Source organism: Pseudochaenichthys georgianus, chromosome 1 (assembly GCF_902827115.2).
Source record: "Pseudochaenichthys georgianus chromosome 1, fPseGeo1.2, whole genome shotgun sequence".
Taxonomy (NCBI): Eukaryota; Metazoa; Chordata; class Actinopteri; order Perciformes; family Channichthyidae; genus Pseudochaenichthys; species Pseudochaenichthys georgianus.
The window spans coordinates 19496326-19519299 of record NC_047503.1 but is presented as its reverse complement, the minus strand read 5'-3'; the positions used below and the strand labels follow the sequence as shown (position 1 = coordinate 19519299).

The following is a 22974-nucleotide window of genomic DNA, read 5'->3' as shown; positions in this document are numbered from 1 at the left end:
TCTTTTTTTTCTGACAGACTGATGCTTCCCTCATCTCTTTGATGAAACACGGACAGATGGGATGGATGCAGAGAGTCAGAGTGAGATAGAGAGGAAGGGATATATACAGAGTGGGGGAGGAAGGGGATGTTCCGTCTGCGTAATCTGCCCAGAAACTAGCCATGGGCACGAGCCAGTCTGTCAGGAGTTACACTGGGTTAACCAATGACAAACGACTAAAGCCGCCTCACTCACTTCAAGTTCGGACTTTTAACATCAATGCGGCATGTTCAGCCAAATGCTAGAAAACACATGAAAGGCACGCTTTGTGTTGAGCACATCCATCCAAAGTGTGACATCAGTGGGAATGTAACCCCTAACCCTGAAAGATTAAAGGATAGGCATCAGGGGGAAGTAAGTCAGTGTGTTCTTTGTTATAACAGTGACAGCAGGTGAATGCCTGAGAGACTACTTTAATTGTGAGTGTGACAAAAGTTCTGTTTAGTTCCACATTTTCATCTTCCACCTGACAATGAACAGCAAATGAGCAAGGACGAAAGAGGCAGAACTATTGAAAACAAAAACAGCAGCTTGACTCTTCAAGATGCTCTTCAGAAAATAAAAAGAGGTTACACGCGTTCCTTGCAGGGTTATGATAGCATGTGGCCCACGTCCTGATGGTTCAACCCTCCACTGAGGGTTTTACTACACTGTCCAAACTGACAGCTAGTTGTTAAGTTTGACTAACCGGGCTGAGGAATGAAGGGAATGCTCATCTCTCTCCTCACACACGGCAACTGCGTGTGTGAGGACAATTATTTACAAGTCTTGGGACACCATGGGATCCATGCTGGATGATGACCCATATTCTGACTAGATGGCAGGGAACGGAAATGAAATGGGGGTGAAAATGCATTGCTGCATGCGGGTAGGTGGGAAAGGGACTTTGATATTTCTAAGCATTCAGGCAGTTGTGACCTCAATCCCAAAAAAGAGATTCAGCGCGGCGAAGAGAGAGAGAGAGTCTTTCCGATTGGCAGTAAAGCTCACTGTAAATACGCATATGGATTTGGGGCCACAGTGGAAATCAAATGCAAAAGGGAGTTTAAAATCAATTGAACTGGCAGGAAACCCTCCCCAACCAATGCCAAGGCCACAAGTGGTAAATAAAGCGAGACACAGTTGATTACTGGGCAGACCAAAGCTGTTGTCACGCTAAATACGCTGAAGCCACAAACAGCACCCGCCATGCATAGCAACAGTGCAGAGGAGGCTCAGAGGGCAGATTGGGAAGTGGAAGACGGAGATGAAGCAAAAGGCGATGGAGTTTCAAAGGAAAGGGATGAAAGAATAAAAAAAGTATGTGTTCCCTTCAAGAAAGAGGCGCAAACACGTGTGCACACACACGTGCGCATGCACACGTGCAAAGTTCATTGGAGAAAAAGGGAGCAGGGAGGGGATTCGCTTGCTGCTCAGTAGAGCCAAGAGACTCTGGGGCTGAAGCCCATCACTAACACACGGATTAGTTCACACGTGCACACTGCTTTTAATCTGCTCCACTGAAAAAGGTTGGAAAAGAAACAAGGCGAGAGACAAAAGGATGGAGTGAACCAGAGACATGGCCATAGAAACAGAGCCAGGGGGGGTGGGTGAGAGGAAGGCGTGATGGAGTTTGTGGGAAAGAAGGTAAAAGAGATGGAGGACACCTTTAGGTGCAATGTACAAAAACCTCAGCACAGAAATGACCAATGTGATCAATATGCATGAGTCTTTAGCAAATGCCCAAAATCCCTTGAAAACACACACAGAGTGCACTTTTAATGCCTTCTTCCTAATTCCCTCGACCCACCCAAAGTCCCTGACGCAGTGACGCACCCACAACCCTCACTTTCCCCTTTAGCCCTGGTTGACTCCAGTGGGAAGGGCAGAAGCTTTGGATTACAATTCCAATATGGCCTGGCTCCTAATATGGGCCTGGTGTAAAGCCATGGAGATTCAGCCAGATGTTGGCTCTGGGGGCAGGGAGGGGAGAAGGTGGAGGGTGGATGTGTGTGGGAGGGGGTGGCCCCGTTAAACCACATCCTCTTTACAGCTGTGGATGTGTTTTAATACCTCCAATAGAAGGGCGGGGGTTGGAGTGTAATCCAAACATACATTAATGTTTAATGCTTAAATACACATTAACATGTCCAGACCCATGGACACACTCACCTTTCTCACTCACTAACTTAACTCGCCGAGTCACTTAACCTATTTGGCACGTATGTCACTCCACACAGTGGTTAGTTCTCAGCACATGAATGGCAAATAATGACATTCATTGTACTGATGATGAGAGAGCATGTGAGGTAGCTGTTACGAGAGTTAGGGGTGGGGACTTCTCTCACTGCTTCTTCATCTCACAGCTCTCATTGGTGAAAAGCTAACCTCTATGATTGGTCAGAAGGCAGTGGTGTTTCCCCCTTTTTCCCCAGATGTACAGCTAAAAATAGAAGTCAGTGTCAGATTTAGCCTAATTGAGTCTGTCTTGCATCTTCTACAAGCATCCTTTTCTATTTACGTCGGTCTTTCTCCTTAAGGTATACAGATTAGGTTAGCTCGGCTGCTAACGTGACAAGCTGCTCCAGAGAGGAGGAGGGAGGAAAAACAGAGGAGCATTTCTTCCAGGAACAGCATGTAACCGCAGCATCATCCATTTGGCCCAAAGTGGGCTTATCAACAAGCCCGACACAATGCCGTTAATGGAACAGGTTGAACAGCACACTATGTGGGAGGATCTGAACACTTTGTAGAATACAGCCTGAACATACAGTCCCCGTTTCAAGTTGATCAATTTGAACACTGACAAACACATCACTGACAATTAAAACAACCCTGGACTTCTTTGGTTGCACGGTCCCTCCTATGAACGTGTGCAGACACACTTTTGCAGGGTGAGGGGGAAATAAGAAGGCGTCAAGAGTCAAGGGTCAGAAGGCAGGGACAAGTCTGGAGGGATGGGTCGGCTTTCAAGTGTCGACATTCGATCCCCTGTGTGGGGCCATCTTTACACCTGTCTATAGAACATCTGTGAGGGGATGGCATACGACGAGGTGAGGCAAAACAATGGTGACCTTTAATTTCACACTGTCTTCTATCATCTGACAGCAAGCCATTGGGAATGCTAGAAAATGTCCACAGAGCCGTACAAGTCTGCCTCAATAAGCACTTCTCGTAGCTGATATCAATCTTAAATGACAGTATTTTTTGTAACGGAAAATAAAACATAAAATTGGTTGATTGTAGAGAATAACAAATAAGAGATACAATGATGCTAGTCGATAATATGCTAATTTATCCAATATACCATTCCCAATTATCTTTACCAAGACGTTTTCACGACAATAAGCTACAGAAAGAGTTGAGAGCTTTTTTTAACAGAAAAATAACGACTTTCTTTTATCCTTTGGGTTGCTCTGTCCCCTTTGGCGCATGTGTCTGATCTACACTGCCTCCTTTTAGACCAATGGATTTTTCAGTGTGTTGAGGTTGAAGGCGTTAAAGTGCCTCTCTTAAAAAAAGGTGTATGACTGGATCCTTGAGTGTGCCAATCCATAACAACGTTATACTGTCAGATATCTGGCAACCAAGCAGGATCGAGCGATTGCAAAGTAAATCAATGCAAGCTAATTCACTTTGCTCAAATCAGTGCTAGACACCCACAAGTGAAAATGAAAGTATCTTGAATTGGCTGTGGAGAGCAGGTGCTTTCCTGCTGTGCAAAGTACGGAAGTGTAAAGGTACTTTCAACATCTTGGAAGCAAACTACAACCGTGAAGTCTTGCTAGGCTCCATAGTCAATTCATTGGGAAAGATGTTTAAGATGAAACTGAAAGCACCAAGGGAATGTTCTATTGTTCGAGTATATGGGGGCACATTATTTTTGAGGATTGAGACACTAGAATTGGAAAACAAAAATGTGCTAGAAAAAAGGAAACACTCTTTTGGTCCAGAAAATCTGTCACCCATTCATTGTCCAATAGTCTCTCTGGTTTCAGGCTTCGAAAAGGGACTATTTAATGTTCACATATATTGATTAAACTTTCCAAAGCCCTGCATAACATATTGAAATTCTTTATTTAGGCGGTCTTCCCCTTTAAGAAGAGAATATTACCTCCTTGTTACAGCTGGGTAACTGCCACACTATTTGTCAATGAGGCAGACTTTAGCCACAACCACAATTTGTCACCACCTGACCATTTGTGGTGACTAGTCCCACCCTAATATTGGCTCATGTGTCACTCGGTTAATTACAAGTCTCAAATGCCCAGTGTACACACTGACACAGTGGCGGTTTGGGATCAGGCTTGTGTGTTGCTCAAGGCTTCCCTTAGTCAGGTATGTTTGACCTATCTTTCTGCTCATCCTATCAGCCTGTTAATCACTTCCTCATCCTCTGACACCAATGTTAACTAAACAAAAGCCAAAGCGAAGCTAGGTTATTAAGGACTAGTACTGGGTGGCCTGTGATGGGACAGCAGCTGCTTGCTCTAGCACGTGCGTGCTCTAGCTAGGCTCACCAGACCAAAGAGCAAGTCCTGTAAGCTGCTTTTCTAAGCCAAGAAAAGCTTACAAGTCGTCACGTTGGTCAGAACAAATGGTCCCAGTTTTAGGCCCTGCAGCAGAGCCTGAGAATAGGCACTCACTGAGCAGACAACAGAAAGACGAGTGAAGCAGTTTGGCTTTCTTCGTGGAGCATCAGAACAGACAGACAAAATGTAGCCCAGGCTTATTCATGTTTGACTGCTCATCCAACCCCAAGGCTGGAACAGCAGTACTGTCTTTATAGCCCACTGGTGAAAAAGAATGGAAATACACAGAGGGCTTCAATCTCAACAGTTATGTATCCGGTGAAAAATGTGACACCTATTCAATGATATTCACTGCTGAGTTTTACAGCTAAAGGTCTTACACAAAGCCTGTAACTGGACAAGTTACCTTCAAAAGGATATTTTAAAGAAATAAGAAGTAAGCTCTCAAATCTGACTGTATATATATGAGTGGCTCTTACACTTTGCAGACTGAGAAAGAAACCCACATACAAAAATAAAAACACTGACAGTTGAGAACACTCACAACAATCCAAAGTTGACCGCAAATGAGGTGTGACTATTTTCAATTACTATTTCACGAACCACAGAGCTCAAATCGAATCCCAAGTGGGCAGAACTCATGGAGACTCCCTACAAGCCACCCAAGGTCAACCAGCTCCCAACTCTGGGCAAGACTGAACCTTTTTAATATTCCACAGGCACACACTAAAAGGTGCTTAAGCCACACTGTTTGCGAAACTCTTAATGTAAAGAAATCAAGCGGAAAAGCTATTATTGGTTCCACTGCTTGGACACTGGGGAACAATTATTTGCTGTGTTTTTGAGAAGCATGGATTTGATAAACAATAATTAAACGAATAGGTCGCTGTGGGGGAGGCGGGTAAATGATAAGCGACAGTTCTTGTGGATTTATCGTAGGAAGTAAAAGCCTGTTGAATTGATTATCCATAAACAGAGTCATCCAAACTGGGAGGAGAAACTACTGGTTGAAAAACAACACACATAACCAAGAGCCAAGGAATACCTTAGTATTTTACCGTGAAACTCTTTAATAAACAACGATTAACCAACATCTAACCTGAGCAGGGGGATTCTTTATCAACATATTTAAAAGAAAAAGGACTAACAGGTGGAATGCAGTGAGATCAAAGCGGTGGGACTGCATATAAGCGTTTTACTGTTAAATCTCACTGAGGCAGGGTCATTTAGTCGTGAAATGAAGAAATAAAACAGGGCTGTTAGGAGGAACAGGATCAAAGCAGAAGAGCCACAGCGTTATCTAGTCCTGCTGCACAGTGTGACTGTCTGGAATGTGGGTTTTCCGCCCCACACTTCTTTCGGTCCCTTTTATCCGCGTCCTGTGGTCTCCGCTGTCAATGAGAGTCTACACGCCACAGAGGTAATCAGGACCTGTGGTAGCCATGCAAGGCAAATCGTCTGGCCGGCCACAGATATACAAGGATGATAAGTATTTGTCAACCTGTACCATAAAAAGGAGCTAAATCCAATTTACATGACTTGGAAGACTGCTGAGATGGAACCAAAAACTGCTGCTGTTGTTGTCGAAGAATCATGCCATAAGCCTGACACACTTGGGTGAACAACTATGCCTGATACATAAAGTATAGTTTACAGTGGGGCATGTGCTTAAAGGGAATTGGATTAACTGCTGGCAAAAAAGGAGAGGGGGGATTATAAACGATTCTGACTTTAAGTGTGCTTCTAAAAAGATGGATTACCATTTCAATGTTTGCCCTCTTTCTTTGCTAATGGAATTTTGAATTAGTCTTAAACTGTTCAACTACTAAGCAAAGAACCTCACTGTGTTGAGCTGAAATGCAGACAAGAGGGGGGGAAACAGGGTGTCCGTATCTGGATTTGGAACAATGGTGTGGTACAGGACGGCTTGTCCCCGGCTCACTCTGTTCTACTGTAGCTCTCTCTCTCTTTCTGAGTGTGCAAGGACCAGCAAGGTGGAGCGAGGAAAGGAAGGAGAGAGAGGATGCAACTTTCAAGGGATGTTGAACTCATGACAGGAGTACAAATACACGTACTTATGCTGGGTTGGGTAGCTGCATGCTAGCGGCTAACATGCAGCACGCTGTTCAGACATCTCCCTGACTATTTCCACTCCATTTCCACACGCCCCCCTTTCCAGCCGTGTCATCTCAGGCCACCGTTTCCACTGCTAGAAACTTTTCTTCTTCGTCGATTCCACTGACGCCTGCCATCTCGCTCTCTGGCGCCACCCAACGACCAGAGGCTTCTATGCCAGTACAGCGACCCATTTCTGTTTTAACCAACATACACAGAAGGTTGGAAAAAGAAAGTCCAAAAGGATCTGTTTGAAATTGTCGAATTTAACAGAAGTTCCGCGTGCTCCACGGTCTATCACGGGCAGTCAGAGTGATAGTATATCAAACACATTTAAACTGGCCCTGCTCTTAAGCCCCACGGACCCGGTTCCGGGGCCGAAATCGCGTGATTTGCATGAAACAACGTCTAAGGAACCTTAATATTTAATAAACTATGAATATTTTATATCCATATAACGGGAAAAACTAATTTAACTGATCTTTTTCATTTTTTCAAATCACTGCTAGCTCCCTTATTACTTATCCTAGGTGCACATCCAACACATCGTTTATGATCGTAAAGACACAGAATCTAACGGTTCCCACCTCAACACTGAAAGATACAAACTCGCGACGTTATCAACAAAAACGTACATCAAAACATGTGGCGCTAGGACCGGTAGCCACAACCGCTAAGCTTACCTTGGTCAAAACTGGTCTTCAATGGCATTAAAACGATAAAAACGATGCTGTAGTTAATCCATAGGTTAATATCCAATGTGACTGTGTCCCCTTTGAAATGTTCTGATAATCTATAAGCAATAAAATTGCGTTAGAGTCAGAGCAGGGATATTCCTACGCTCTGTAACAAGATTGCATGTGCTGAGACGCCAGCTTTTTCTTTAACATGAGAGTCTATGGGACGATTTCCCTCCGATTTGATTGGCTCTAACGGCCAGGAAGAGATGTCACATGTCAAAATCGAGCAAGGGGGGCCAGAGACAGGTCAAATCCACCCAAATGGCCCCAGAATAGTTTTTTTTTGCTAAATCTGTCTAAAAAGGTCAAATATCACTTGTTTTGCATCAATCTTGATACAGGTTACTTATTATATATTGTATTTTGGATTCCTAAAGCTTTTAGTTTACTAACCCATCATCCAAGGTTAGTTTTCACTATAAGTACAAAATATTTTTTGGACGGACACTATAATTTACAGTTTTTTACCATGTTCAATCTGAATTTTCTTTAAAAATAAAAAACATCTATATTGATTCTGACTTTTCTACATCCAACTCACAGGTTTATCATTACTTTGAGAAAAAAGATTATTAATTTAACCCTTTTACCCCAGAGGGGCTAAAGAATGTTTTGTGTTATCGACAATTTTGGACTGACTCAGCATGTCAAGGGTCCGACACCCAATAAGGGGCACACCCTGGACTTAATTGTATCAAAGGGTCTGAACATCTCTAAGCTTGTGGTGACTGATGTAGCGCTCGCCAATCATTCCTGTGTTTTCTTTGTGAGCTCTATTACCGTCCATACAATTGCTAAGAAAGAGGTAACCACTAGACGTCACTTAACTGAAATACAGAGGAAATCTTTGCTCAGATTTTTACTCCCTCAATTGCCCATGCTAACTTCTCAGTAAATGAGCTAGTTGATCATTTTAATTCTAAAATAACAAATGTCATGGATGCCATTGCTCCCATTAAAAAAGGAAGTATCTAGCAAGAAAAAATCTCCATGAAGAAAAGCCATGACTGTGAGTACTGTGAGTGCAGAAAAGCTGAACACAGGTGGAGAAAAACAAATCTCCAAGTTTACTTCGAAATATATAAAGAGAGACTCTGCATCTTTAATCAGGAAATAAAAAAGGCACGACAGTCTTTCTTTTCTACCAAAAATAAAAACAACTCACGTGCCTTGTTTCCTACCGTCGACAGACTAACAAACCCCCCCAGTGTCAGTAGCTCCAGAATTTCTATCCACCAGGGCCTGCAATGAATTTGTCTCCTTCTTCACTGACAAAATCATGCAAATTAGACAGGCAGTCAGTGCCTCTGCATCAGGTACAGCCAATGTTTTGTCCCTGTGTCCACCTAAAGTCAATCCAGACATCATGACACAATTCCGTCTGATAAATTCTAAAGACCTGAAAGACATTATTCAACATCTGAAATCCTCCTCCTGTAGCCTCGACATCATCCCGACAGGATTTTTCAAAACTGTTTTTCCCTGCATGGCCTCAGATATTCTACACATAGTAAACAACTCTCTTCAATCAGGTGTATTTCCACAGGCCCTGAAAACTGCAGTAATTAAACCACTCCTAAAAAAAGCATAACTTAGACACAACTGTAATGAATAATTACAGGCCAATATCAAACCTTCCTTTTTTAAGCAAATTGATTGAAAAAGTTGTTTTTCAAAAGTTGAGTCATTTCATGTTTTTAAATGACGGTTTTGATGTGTTTCAGTCGGGCTTTAGACCTAACCACAGCACTGAAACTGCACTTGTAAAGGTCTTAAATGACATTAATTTAAACACAGACAGTGGCAGAATATCAGTTTTAGTATTATTAGATCTCAGCGCTGCCTTTGATACTGTTGACCACAACATATTGCTAGACTGTCTAGAAAGCTGGGTTGGAGTTTCAGCAACAGCTCTAAATTGGTTTAGTACCTACTTAAAGGACAGAAAAAACGTTGTCTCAATAGGCAACTACACATCAACTTTGACAAATATGTCATGCGGGGTTCCTCAAGGCTCCATCTTAGGACCTTTGCTTTTTAATATTTATATGCTACCTCTGGCTGAAATTATTAAAAAGAGCGATCTAAGCTATCACATCTATGCAGACGACACCCAGATTTATTTTAAAATCACACCAGGAGACTATTCTCCGATTAGAACACTGAGCAAGTGCATTTAGCATATCACTGACTTTCTCCAACTGAACAAACAAAAAACTGAGATCATTGTTTTTGGAGCAAAGAAGGACCGATTAAAAGTAATCGCAGAGCTTTAGTCGGCAGACTACAAAACCACTAATAAAGCCAGAAATCTAGGTGTAGTGATGGACTCAGACCTGAATTTCAACAGTCACATTACAACAGTCATTAGGTCTGCTTATTATCACCTGAAGAATATATTGAGGATTAAAAAACTAATGTCACAACAGGACTTAGAAAAGCTTGTCCATGCTTTTATTTTCAGTAGACTCGGCTACTGCAATAGTGTATTCACAGGGCTGACACAAAAATCCATCAGATAACTGCAGCTGACTCAGAACGCTGCTGCACGTGTCCTCACTAACACTAAAAGAGTGGATCACATCAGTCCGGTTCTGAAATCTCTACATTGGCTTCCAGTCAGCCAAATAATTGATTTTAAAGTACTATTGCTAGTTTTTAAAATCATTACATGGTTTAGGACCAAAGTATATTGTTGAACTCCTACATAATTACGAGCCATCAAGGTGCCTCAGGTCTTCTGGGACGGATCTGCTATCGGTTCCGAGAGTAACAACAAAACATGGAGAGGCAGCATTTAGCTGTTATGCCCCGACACTCTGGAACAAACTATCCAAATCATGCACGTCCACAGAAACACTTACTATTTTTAAATCGAGACTAAAAACATATCTCTTTGCCGCTGCTTTTAATTGAGATGATCATATTCGAACTACAGTATGCCTTTTAAACATGTATTGTATACCTGTGGTGTTTATTTTTTATTATTTTATTATCTTTGCTTTGTAATGCCTGTTGTAAAATGCCATTATATAATGTGTTTTTACTGTATTTAATCCTAAAAAGTCTTTTAATTTGTTTTGTAAAGTACTTTGAATTGTCGCGTGCAGAAAAGTACTATATAAATAAACTTGCCTTGCCTTATGCAGTCACATTAAAAAACACTGGGTACATCACTGTTTTCTACATCTATTTGTATGATGCTGTGAGTTTTAATGCACTTATTAATTATCCCTCTAATGGATCCTAACTCTACCGTAATTCAGTGCTGAACCAAGCCAGCAGTGATCCCTTCTGTTCCATCATCTACAGGCTTTACACTAGTCTCAGATTGGCAGAGATGACTATAGCCCATACATGGCCAGAACAGGCCATACTACAAAGTTCCTGGCAGCGTAAATGTGGAAGCAGTGACAACATTTTTTTTTTTGTGTGGGTGGAACAATGTAGATAAAGCAACCCCGCATGGGTGCCACAATCTGCCAAGGCGAGACTACCGACCGGCTCGCCTTGTGTGGCATCGCGTATGAGCACTGAGATGACACATCAACTATTTTTCTATATTTAACTCACTGGACGCTTCTCTTTCCAATGTTCCCATCCTTTTAGAAGAGTCTGCCAGGGACATTGGTGAAAAAACAGGCTGAGGTGATGTGTAATTACGCTGAATGGATCCCGCCTCCCACATCCTTTCATTGTACCTACACCCTCAGAGATAATGAAATGGAAGGCAAGGTTTTTTTATTTCTATTTACCATAAATCCTGCCAGACTAGCCGCTCTTATTTATGGTGTCAAAGAAAAAACCCTTAAAGGCTGGACCCTTAAAGCCTGCAAAGTCACGGAACGTAAACACCAGCAAGCATCCTATGTGGGTGGTGAACTCAATCTGATAAGGGCTTCTAAGAAACCAGTGTTCGCTCTCTTGAAAAGACGGTGTGGTAAACCATCACAATCCACGCTCTGCTTGAATACCCCACATATCTTTTGCTGTAGATACTATCTTGAATGCAGAAATATAACTCAGAATAGAACTGTGATTGGGCTTGAAAGCTACTGAAAGGTTTGGCTGACATTGTTGCCACTTCCACGTACGAATTAAAAAATGTATTTTCATCAAAACAAGTTCTGAACTTTTGACTTCTGCCTGCATGCAACCTTGCGTGTTCCTGTAACTCGAAGCCCTTAGCCCGTTAACCAAACTGTTGCATAACTTTTAAGAGGTGTGTGTATGAGAGGGGGGGACCTTGCAGGGAGAATTTCTTTAACTGAACACAACTAAATCTCCCCTTACTTCTGATTGAAGAGGAAGTGATTCTTTTGAATATGTCAAAAAGTTGGAAGGGCAAAATGAAAGTAGGACATGGTGGACTCTCTCACATGTCAGGGCAGGGTGTGACCTATCATTGTAAAGGTTGAAATGTTTGGAAATGTAATGCCAACTCACCTATTCTTCTCCAGCTCATTGTGTGTGGACCTGAGGAGACAGAAAACAGAATTTAAATAAAGAGCACAGGTGGATTTTTGCTTGCACAACATGCAAAGCACAACCCTACAGTATCTGTTGCTTGTGGCAATGCACTCCGTTCAAGGAAATAAAGCAAAAAATAGAGATAATAACTAAATGAGCTAGACAACCAGGAACCAAGATTAGCACAATGAAATACTCAGTGGAATTTGACTCATGAATGTATTATTGACGCCCAAAAGAGAGCAACTCTAGGCCCATTCCATTGGAGCCTTTACACCAACAGACGTAACTGTGACAGGCGGGCCCTCACTGTGGCATTATACGGCCTCTTCCTCAATAATGCACGGCAAAGCTCTGTGGGAGTGTGACACTGCAGCCACTACTGTGCATGTAGGTGCGTGCAAGCATGTGCTGCTGGGCAAGTACTAGCATGCACCCACACACACATGCGCACACACACAGCAGTGAGGGTTCAGTGCTCTGTTAATAATGTAAAGTGAATCAGCCGTTTCCTAAGAGTCTCTTTGTGTGGCAACATACTGAAGCCCTCCTCCTAATGCTTAAATGGCCAAGTTCCCATCCTACACACTGCACCTCGCCTAAAGGGGGACAGGTTTTAGGTGGGGTTATGGGCTCTCCTGAGTCATGTACGCAGCACTCCTCTATATTCCGGGTTATCAATACTGCAATACGCTTTCCTCTTATATATTCCTTTTATTACTGAGCTGACAAAACCGCTGTCTTTTTTACACGGAAACAGGAAATATGGAGAAAACAGGAGATAAGAAGAGAAGAGGCATAAGACAGATGGACCACTTCAAGGCGATAGTTCACTGTGTAAAAACTAGCACTGCCTCAGCGGTTGAATTATTTACACTAATAAAAAAACACGGCATGTTTCTAATTCATTTCATGTAGTTGGGTATGCAAGACTGGATGTTAAGTCAACTGTGGAGGTATATTTGATTTAACTTATTCTATAACCTAGTAATCATGCATGACTGCGCTCTGCATCGGCTAACCTGTCAAACACAGAAATCACAAAACTGCTCTAAAATCAGCTTGCTCTCTTATGCTTGGCCCCTACTACCCTCATAAATATTAACTAAGAAAGAGTTTCAAAATGATTTCTATGTAGGGAAAATTATTAGTCACAGCCTTGTGTTCGGTGAAGGCTTTTTACGCGAATATATAATTACTTTTTAATGGCAGAGAGTCCACTGCTTTCTGTAACTGTGAGTCAGAGCGATAGTTTTGCTAACAGAAGATGAATACTTCGGAGTCTATAATTTGCATCATCAGCTGTCACCGTGCTCACACTGGGCCTGTGTTGCTTGGAAACCATCATCATGGTTTGTAATCTCCTCCAAAACTCAAAGCATTTCACCAGAATCTAATTCAGTGTAGTGTGCAATTATATCATGTTTTGGGCTGATTACCACTCTTTAAGAAGGAAGGGGAAATGTATTTATGGGGACTGTTACTATTGTGGCCGCATCAAGCATCGTCCTTAGCAACACAATTGATTCAGACAGTGAAGAAGACCGTTTTGCGAAAGCCTCAATTATTTCTCCCATAGATAATAACTTTAGAAATGGGAAGTCTATCTAAGGGCAATGCTGGTGTCAATTACATTGTCTGTTAATCTGCAAAGTAGATACGCCTTAGGTCAGCCTGGCACACCACATCTTATGGCCTCTCATTTGGAGAGATCAATCTCAGACAGCTTGAATTCCCATTGGCTTTTATCATCACACGCCACTTCCCTGTCTTCTGAATCAGATACAGTATCTCTGTGTCTGGAGCTCAACAACAATGCAATACAGATTATAGAATGTCTCAAAGCCACACAACTGCAGCATACCTCTTCTGTACACGCGTATATTTGTGAGTCGGTGCGCGAGTATATGCACACAGAGAGTGGGTCAATGAGATAAAGCGACCCTGCTATAAACGGTAGGCAGGAGAGGACAGAGTCAGATAAGCCCATCACTTTAAGCCTCCACACGCTACTGAGAAGGTAGCTACTGTACTGGAGCAGCAGGTCAAACCAAATGTACTGTATAGTTAATTTAATCATTATGTTATCATATTTCAAAGAAATTAATTTCAGAATGATATGGCAGTAACTGAACAAGGAATGAAAAAGAAGATTTATATGAATGAGGTTTAGATAATGTATGATGTCATTTAGGCGCACCATTGGTCGAGGATCTCTTATTATCACTCAGAGCGCACGCCACGGCGCACACATAATGTAAATGTAAGTAGATCTTGCTAAAAAAACTCTCTGGCTTATCTGGAAATTGTAATAAGGAATTGCAAGGTGAGGATATTTTTCACAACTGTAACAACACTTCTCATTTTCAGCTTGTACTGTATAAATAGGACTTTCGTGGACGACAAATAACGCAGACAGGGGCCCCATCAGTGACCCTTACAGCACTGTGGGATATACAAATAATGTTATTTTGTTGGTATGCAAGATGTGCTATTCCAGTGGGAATGATACAAAAAAAACGGTATCACAACACGAGGCTGAGAAATGGTGTTAAATGCTAAATGGTGTTACCTCACTGAGTGAGTTGTGAATGTTTCTCTGTAGGTAACATCATTCCTGCAAAGGCTTCTGAATATCTGTACTGACTTCCTGTTGCAGGCCATTTAAGAAGATCTCCTTTTCTCCATGCTTTTTCTTGCCATTTTCTCTCATGTTTATGAGAATCCTTCTTACCATACACCTCATTCTCCTTTAGAGTTGTTCACCTTATAGGCTATATTGAGGGTAAAGATGCTTTGTGAAAAGCTTATAGCTCTCAGAGGAATTTATTTTGAATGCAAGATGATTTTGCTTCAAAACATCATTATTCTGTAGAATTTCCAAATTATGAGCTACTTCTTGGAGGCTTTATGAAAACGGCCTATATCTGATGATGACTGTTGCCATGCAGAACTAGGCTGCGTTCTGCGCTCATGATGAGTAATGCGCAGTTCCTGTTTGTGGCCCGCTCTTACATTAATATTAAAAGGCTCAGAGAGAGACAGAGGGGGCATGGAGCTTGCATTTGATGTATGACTGTCAATGGACAGATTAATGTAAGCAGCCTAGCACGAAGAAAAAACACAATACTATTGAGTCTTAACCTTGTGTTTCGCCTGCTTCTCCTAATACTAAGTGAAAGTAACCATAGCCAGTGAGAGTATTGTGCTTGAAAAGAGCTCAGGTTGATGATGTGATTATCAGACGGTGTTACATATGGCTACACAACAGAATAGACCATTACACATATGCTCCAATACCCGTAAACAGCTTGATGTTGTGTATGATTGATGATGCATGCAAAAGAGGACAACATAAATGGTGCAAACATGCATTTCTTGATAGAATAAAGGTGTAAATAATGGTGAAACTGCATAAACTGATTGACATCATTAATCCTGAAAAAGGCTCTACGTATTGACCTTTGGAGGTCTGCAAACAACACCAGCCATAAATAGCCTTTTCCCCTTAGGGCAGAAGGCTAAACTACCCCTCTCTTTTCACAGTGTAGAACACATATCTCATAGGATAAAATGAGCATGACTACCATCAAAACGTAAAATAATAGCTGAAATACAATAAAGCAATAGCCTCTGTGTTTTTAAACCATGTGTGAGACGAATGCAAAAGATTAAATATTACTTTCTTTTCGTTTTTAAGCTGTCACTTTCACCGCGGTCCCCAACCCTAGCACCACTGCAGTCCGTTTGACAATCAGCTGATGAAAAGCTAGCAGAGCCGTTGATGCTTCCCCAAGCCAAAACAACATTGTACACGGTCACGTGTGCACCTGTATATTAAACTAAACATGTTTTACAAGTTTGAAAAAAATCCATGCTAACTTTTTTATTCAAAAATAGTATTTCCTGGAGCGTGACAAGGCAGCCGGTGCTGACAGCCCGATTACCAAACGTTGCGATAAGGGTATTGGCAGCGAGTGTATCATCATTATATGCTGTCTGTAACACTTCCCAGTACATCACATAAATTATGAACATGTATAAGTAAGTCAAAGATATGCAGTGTTATCAATGCCCACAATTGACCAGGATTCACATCACGAAAGAGAGCAGTTTCTTACCTATTGTGGTTATTGCTGAACTTCTTGTTTCGAAATTTCCTTTGCCTCTGGTAGTTTGTGTCCTCATTTGATGGAAATGTCGAAGCATATCCGTGTTCACACTCTGTTGAAAGTAAATGGGTGGTTAACAGGGTGAGTTTGACTCTTTTTCATACACCATACACGTGCAACAATCCTTCAGAACTTAATGGGAACACGTTTGTAATGACATCTGCTTATTCTTTAAGTGTAGTGTACAAGAAAAGGCGTAAAGTAGTTCAAAACCACTGAACATAGCAACTGTTGATGCTGTTTACGGATACATCTCAGCTTCGCACACACATTTGAACATTTACCTCTATCTCTCCTCTCTATATATTCGGCAGCTTCCAATAACCGTTGAATATTTATTAATTGGATAGCAGTCATTCTCTCCTGGCTGCCGTTGACGTTAGCTCTTCAGGTTAACGTATTAGCTTCGCAAATAGCACCAACAGCAGATTGCTTTTACACCCAGGGAAGACAGTGCATCGGTTATTACTACACTGAGTGTTATTTGTTTTAAAAACACGTCGTGTTATTATCTTTTTCTGTGTCTTCGCTGGTTCATCAGCAGCTTTGTCGAAAGAAGAGAGGGGGGAAATCCAGTGTTTCCAAGCTGGCAAGCTACAACCAATCCTTGCCAGGTGTCGTTGTTAGAAAATGTCAAAACCAGTGTATCAAAGTATTAAAAAGTCTCTAGGAAACACAGTATTAAATTGTTATAAAAACGGATATAAATTATATAAAATGTCCCCGAGGGAGCCCAAAGCCACCAAAGTGCTTGCTGCTGCTCGTTTCCTCTCCTCTCCTGTTTGTTTACCTAGCTGCACAGCTGAGAGGCGGGGACCGTGCTGAGGGAGGCTGGTCCACCGCAATGCATGCCGGGAAATTGAGTCTGACAAACGTGCACAATATTCATCATTGACACATTTTAGCATTAATTTACTGCTATGTGTCAAGTAAAAACAACGCCTTTTATTAATTTATAGTTTTACTGTAACTATAGTGGTCAGACTAAATATTCTGTGGGACAGTGCTACACTCTACAGGTCACCAGAATGTGGTTATTTTATTCCTGCACAGGGTATCAGGGATGTTTCTGTCAGTGACGACAAGAAGAACACATCTTTTTTATTTAGTTTCTATTCAATTATAATTTATTCTAAATTCTAAATGTTCTAAATCAAAAGGCTTGTGATAAATAGCCCATGACCACATATGTAAAAACACCCAACAACAAAGGATGTAATTTATGCCATCAATCATTAATGGTTTGATTAAAGCGGCTGTTTGATGTGTTAATGACTAAACACAAAGCCTATTCATTTTGTGTCATTTATTCCTCTCATGCATGCATTCTTCCCAACCTCCTATCTCCTGCGAAAAAGCCCTACAAATCCCATCATCCAACGGGGCCATGGGGGTGTGGAAGCCGGGCCCAGCAACACATGACGTCGATACCTACCGGGCATCTGATTGGCGGACGGCCTTGACAGGCGTCGAGGGTTGAACTCGCACCTGACCAACCGCGGAGAAGCTTTGCGCCATGTGGAAACCAGTGCCACACGCCCCCAAATAGCAGGAAGCAAACAACCGAGAGAAAAGAGCTGTGCCGCTCAGATCTGCTCCAGTGACATTCCCACGATAGCTTATAATCGTAGGTTATAATACTAAATAGTTGTATGCAACCCGCATCAGCCGGTTTGCTCGGCTTTTCTGCACAAAAGGATAGGACGCACAAGGAAATGTATATTTTCCCATCTTTCTTGCATCATGACTTGTTAAAAGGAAACGAGGACATCATAAATAATAAATTTTTAAAAATTCGTTTTTAATATTACATGTATTGCAAATGCCCTGCCATTGAATTATACATAAGGCAAGGAAGTATTTGCAAAATGAGAGGGCAATTGCAATCAACCTTATATCGAGCTCTTTATGGGTTAGAAGTTATAAACATAACATTAAACGGCCAGGCGACACACTTTCTATGTTTCTATGTCTAATTCACTATTCAGTTGTGTACTTAAATTGCGTTATCTATGAAGTTGATTTTTTTTTCGATCTAGTCTGCAGGGGCACAATGACATCATCCTTAACTGAGTTGGAGGGCGCTGCAATGTGGTCAGATTGATCATATCGGAGTGGTAGTCAGCATGCACACCCACACAACCAATCATTTTTGTCATATTGCTTTATCTATGCTGTAGGGAGAAATAACACATTTATGGGTTGAGAAAGAGTTGTGCAGGCTCAACGGGATGCAAAGTGCCCAACATGCAGAGGATGCAGATACAAACAGTAGACACTACAAGTATGTGTATACTCTCCTATAAATGCAAAAGGTATATTAGTACATCAATCATATTAGTCTGGTGCAGGCTCTGCTTATAGCAGGCAGTGGTGCTTAGTTGAATGAACTCAGCCCTTTGTTGTCTGAGTCTATTGACAATGAAGTCTTGCTTTCCTGAAATTCACAGACAAGGATCACAACGCAGCACATATAAACTCACTTCCGTCCTTTCTGTCGGCGCTCTCAAGAAACCTAGCAGCCTCCAGCAAAACTTGGACGTTTTTCAGAAAAGTGTTGATCTGCTTCATGTGGGAGTCTTTGGAGTTAAAGACGTCATTGAAAGGGCAATTAGACATCTCAAAATCTTGCTGATCCAATAGAGACGCCTCGGAATCAAAAAAGAACTCCTCACTCTTCAAACTTCCTCTTTGCATCTCACTTTTGGCCATTTTCCCCTCTTTTATTTGTCTGGCTTCTGTTCTGGCGACGTGCTGAGCGCAATACACAGTGAGGCAGCTACCAGTGGATGCTGCTCTTGTCAGATGGTTCCTCTTTTCTTTTCTTGTTTATGAATGCGGGGTGTTAAATGTGGAGCAGTGGCCAATGTCAGTAGATGGTGGTGCATGGGAACACGAGAGCCGGCCCCCCTCGGTCTGAGGAGTCTGCATGGTCCTTGTGCCCGTCAGTGGAGCTCTTTCTGTTATATCTATGCAGTAAATAAGAAAACAAATGAATATGCACATTCACATGCCAACGAGATATTATAAATACAAAATAAATCCTTATACACAATCTGATCCTAAAATGTAATGATGGTGTTATAGCAGAAGTAATTGTGATATAAGAAAGTAATGCATATGAAACAGAAACATAGTATTTGTGGTGTTACTATACTGTTACTGTACTGATATTATACTTATAGTAAGTAGCTGATGTTAAAATCTACATTAGTAAATCCGAAATGATGCTCAAAAGTAGATTTTGATGTAAAAAAACGGCTCAAAAGCTGCATTAAAACGTTATAGATATTACTCATAATCATTGTGTTGGATGTTCTATTGATATAGTACAAGGCTATATTATAATCAAACCATTTTTTCCTTGAAGTAGGCCTATTTGGAGCAAGAACCCAGTAATAGAAAGTGAAAGTAGGAATATAGGGTGTGACCTGCATGACTTTAGAAGCATGAGTGGACACAATTCAGACCAGATTGTTTTGAAGGCAACACATTAGAAGTTACATTTGGTAGTAAAGCCACCAACACTCTTTATTGCAGATAGAGAAATTACTGAAAGAGGCTCAACCTGTTTACAATTATTATGAAGCAGGCATCTTTACAAATCAAACCTAAATCATCATGTAGTAATCAGTATTTATTTATACAGTATAGTTTAAGAGTGCAAGTCATTCCTACACCCCTGTCCATTTAAATATGGACAGTTCAAGGGCAGTTACTGTAATTAGGCTACATTACTTATTAATAATTAAATAGGAAGTCGACATCTTTGCTCACAAAGCCAAACATAATGCAAGTGCAACAACACTAGATTCTGGCACACAACACCACTCCCCTATTTCTCCAAGCACCCAGTCTTGGGTCAGTCTCGCCGTAGGTGTTACTTTAGCAACCATAACATATTTCCGGCCATCACAAAACTATGGGAGTCAAAGCAGAGCAGCAAGAAAACAGAGGAGGAAAACACATAACACATTTTTTAGTTTAAACCTAAATCAACAATGTGCTGTACAACCTGCTCACTTAAGTTAAATATTGAAAGAACAAGCCTTCAAGTTACTGACATTTTACTAGTTGCCGTACAGTAATAGAAATAGATGCAGTAAAGCGGCTAGAGTATCAGCAAAATATAGTTGACATAGAGTGTTTGCTTTTTTGATTATCTTTAGACTGAAAGACATCAAACCCAAGATAGTTTTCAAATAAAAGAAATACACAACAAAAACATAAATGTACTATAGTGAGTGAGGGAACTTCAATACCTATGAGTAGGATAACACTGTAGTGAGTATATACATGCTCCATTATGTGACAGGAATGGCAACTGAAATATTGGTCCTTAGCCTTGATCTTGTGCCATTCTCAGTAGACCTTTAGCTGAGCTGTTTTTACACTGCTGCTGAGTCCGTTTTGAACCGGAACATGTCGAGGCAAAGGCCCTGTACTCAGCTCAGATACCCCCCTCTGCCACTTCAAAGAGCCAACAGCAGCCCATGACTGTTTGATGTAAAGTTCACAGAGACAGAAACTTTCAAGTCCAACGCACAAGGGAATCTCTGAAGGTCCCTGCCGACCCTGCCCCACCTCTCCACCCTCGGTGAGGGGTAGCTGCAGAGGAAGCAAACCTATTTGAGTGCGGTCCTGTTTTGAGTTTGAAAGGTGCCCCTGACAGTACACACGCAAAATGAGTGGACAAAAGTGGACAGAAAGAGATCCCCCCCATCTAATTTAGGATTTTAGGCAAGCTTCCCCATTTGATTTACTGGTGCATCTTTGTAGGCTGTGTTTTTTAGATTGCCTTTTCCCCCTGTAGTGCATTGCTTCAGGGCACCTTTCCCTGAATGCCCAGGCATTTAATGCAACAGCAGTGATTGAAAGCTCAGCATGACAAGTTGTTTAGGTTTCATCCTTGCTTTTTTATTCACAGTAAGCATCACACAGGGTCACAAGCCCACCACGCCACCAGTCAGGTCACATGCTGCAGAGGGGGAGAATAGAACAATGTTAAAAAGCAGGAGGGAGTAATGTGCCCCATGCACAGTATGAAGGAGACTTAATAGAGAGTAGAGCTTAGGGCTATAGATGTCCTACAGACACATTGTTTGAGGCCTCACCTTACACTGTTGATTCAAACCACTCCTCTTCACGCTGTCTTTCCCATTAAAGGAATTAAAAGGCAAAACCCATATCAAAACAAGGGACACAACCTTAGTCATAAAGTCATTGGGAACAACTTTGGCTTCCAGAGGAGAAACAGTGACAAAGGTAAGCACATTTTTAATTATCCCAAGGGGAAACCCTCACCTGTATCTTAAAAGGGGTCATGTCAAAAAAAAGATTATGTGTCCCAAATGGTAAATGAAAGGATGTGCTGCAACAAAGATTGGCCATTAACTGTAATGGCCTTTGATCATCAGTACTTATCAGGGATACAACTCTTTTAATTACAGGTTACATTTCTTTTGAAAGATAACAGTGAAATATTTCCCACAGATTACCAGAGTCTAAAGTGACCAATCAAATGACAAGTATCTGATGCTATTATCAGGTCACAATGTTCAGTTGTCTAAAGCTTTCATTTGTGACCACACTTGTGGACTTTTTGGAAATACTGGAACTGTTAGCGTGTTAACCCACTAAACTAAGCTGGTGAAACAGTGTACCTGCTTAATCAACAGGTTAGCATTGACTGTGAGCATGTTAGCATGGTGACATGCTAACATGCTCTGATTTGACTGAGCAAAGCCTCCAGAGCTGATGCAAAGATTATTTGTTGTTTGGTAGAAAACACATAAAATACATGTATTGAAATAGCTGAATATAATATATTTTGCTGATCAACTGACATTTTCATCATCAGTGAAAGTTATTTTAGTGTCATCTGGAGAATTTGGAGAAAGAGACAAGAGGAAAAGCTGCAGAAGAACATTTGAAAATGATGATGTTATGACGCCAGTGCCAATACATGATTTATCATAACAGAGGAACCATTTATGAGGCATAGTGAATATTTATATAATTGCATTTTTTGACTGGGAGAAACAACAGACTTTATTTCTGAGTCAACATCATCTATTCTGTCTCTGTGGATTGAGGACATAATAACTTCCCGGCAAAAATAACTCTCAAATCAAATCAAGGCGGAAGAGTAGGTATGTGAGACACATTGACAAAAAATAAAAACGTTCAGCCGGCTCTCTATCGTCCGTTATTGCTTCCTGTGAAAACTCACTGACATTTTCATAAATGTCACAGATTTACATCCTTCTCAGAGGACCACTTCAAATGGTGGTGTTCACGGGTAATTAGGCAACATCCACAATGTGCACCTCGGGAGGTAGAGCAGGAGGAGACAGAAAAAGGGGGACTGAAGAAGAAGAAAGAGAGTGAAATAGGTTAAAGAAGTAGAGGGGGTTGTTGAGAGAATATCATCACATTTCTTCACAGTAAACATGCGTGGCCCTCCAAAGTGAACCCTTTGTCCTGGCTGTGGGGTGTCGAGATTTGAAGGGTGGCCATTCATACCACTGACCTTTTTACAGCCTTTTTTCCTGTCTGTTTAGCTTTCCAAAACACCAGAAGCACCCTTCTATTCCTCATTCAGCCAGTCGACCTTTTGACCTCGGCCGTTTCAAAAAGGTAAATGAGCAAAAGTACTTACTTTTATTTAACGAAAGAGGAAAAACACAGTAACACGCCAAAAATGTATAATGCTGTAAGTACGTCAAATTGAAAGATGAATATTAAAAAGGCTTCGATTGAAGATAGAGCATGTGGGTGTCAGCTGCAGGGTGGCACCACACTAAATCAACCTCTCTTTTGTTTTGGCCTCTGTCCACTGGTGTGGTTAACAAGGCCTCTGAAAGAGACCCTCATCCTTAACCTTTATGTCCTCTCCTCATCAGTCACAATAGGTATTTGTTCTCC

At 41.4% G+C, this 22974-nt stretch overlaps 1 protein-coding gene across 2 annotated transcripts in view; it reads right to left on the bottom strand.

Moving 5' to 3' along the window:
* mxi1 (max interactor 1, dimerization protein) overlaps positions 1-18914 on the bottom strand; it is a 34678-nt gene extending 15764 nt beyond the window's left edge. Inside the window, exons 1-3 of one of the 2 annotated variants that reach the window (XM_034110969.2) lie at positions 18531-18914; positions 15997-16099; positions 11852-11881 (exon numbers count right to left, since the gene is read on the bottom strand). In XM_034110969.2, coding sequence (XP_033966860.1) covers positions 11852-11881; positions 15997-16099; positions 18531-18759 — 362 coding nt within the window. In that variant the 5' untranslated portion in view covers positions 18760-18914. Of the gene's footprint in view, positions 1-11851; positions 11882-15996; positions 16100-16331; positions 17414-18530 lie in introns of those variants that run through there. The other variant, XM_034111050.1, reaches the window with a different exon arrangement.
* Between the last annotated feature and the right edge of the window lie 4060 nt (positions 18915-22974).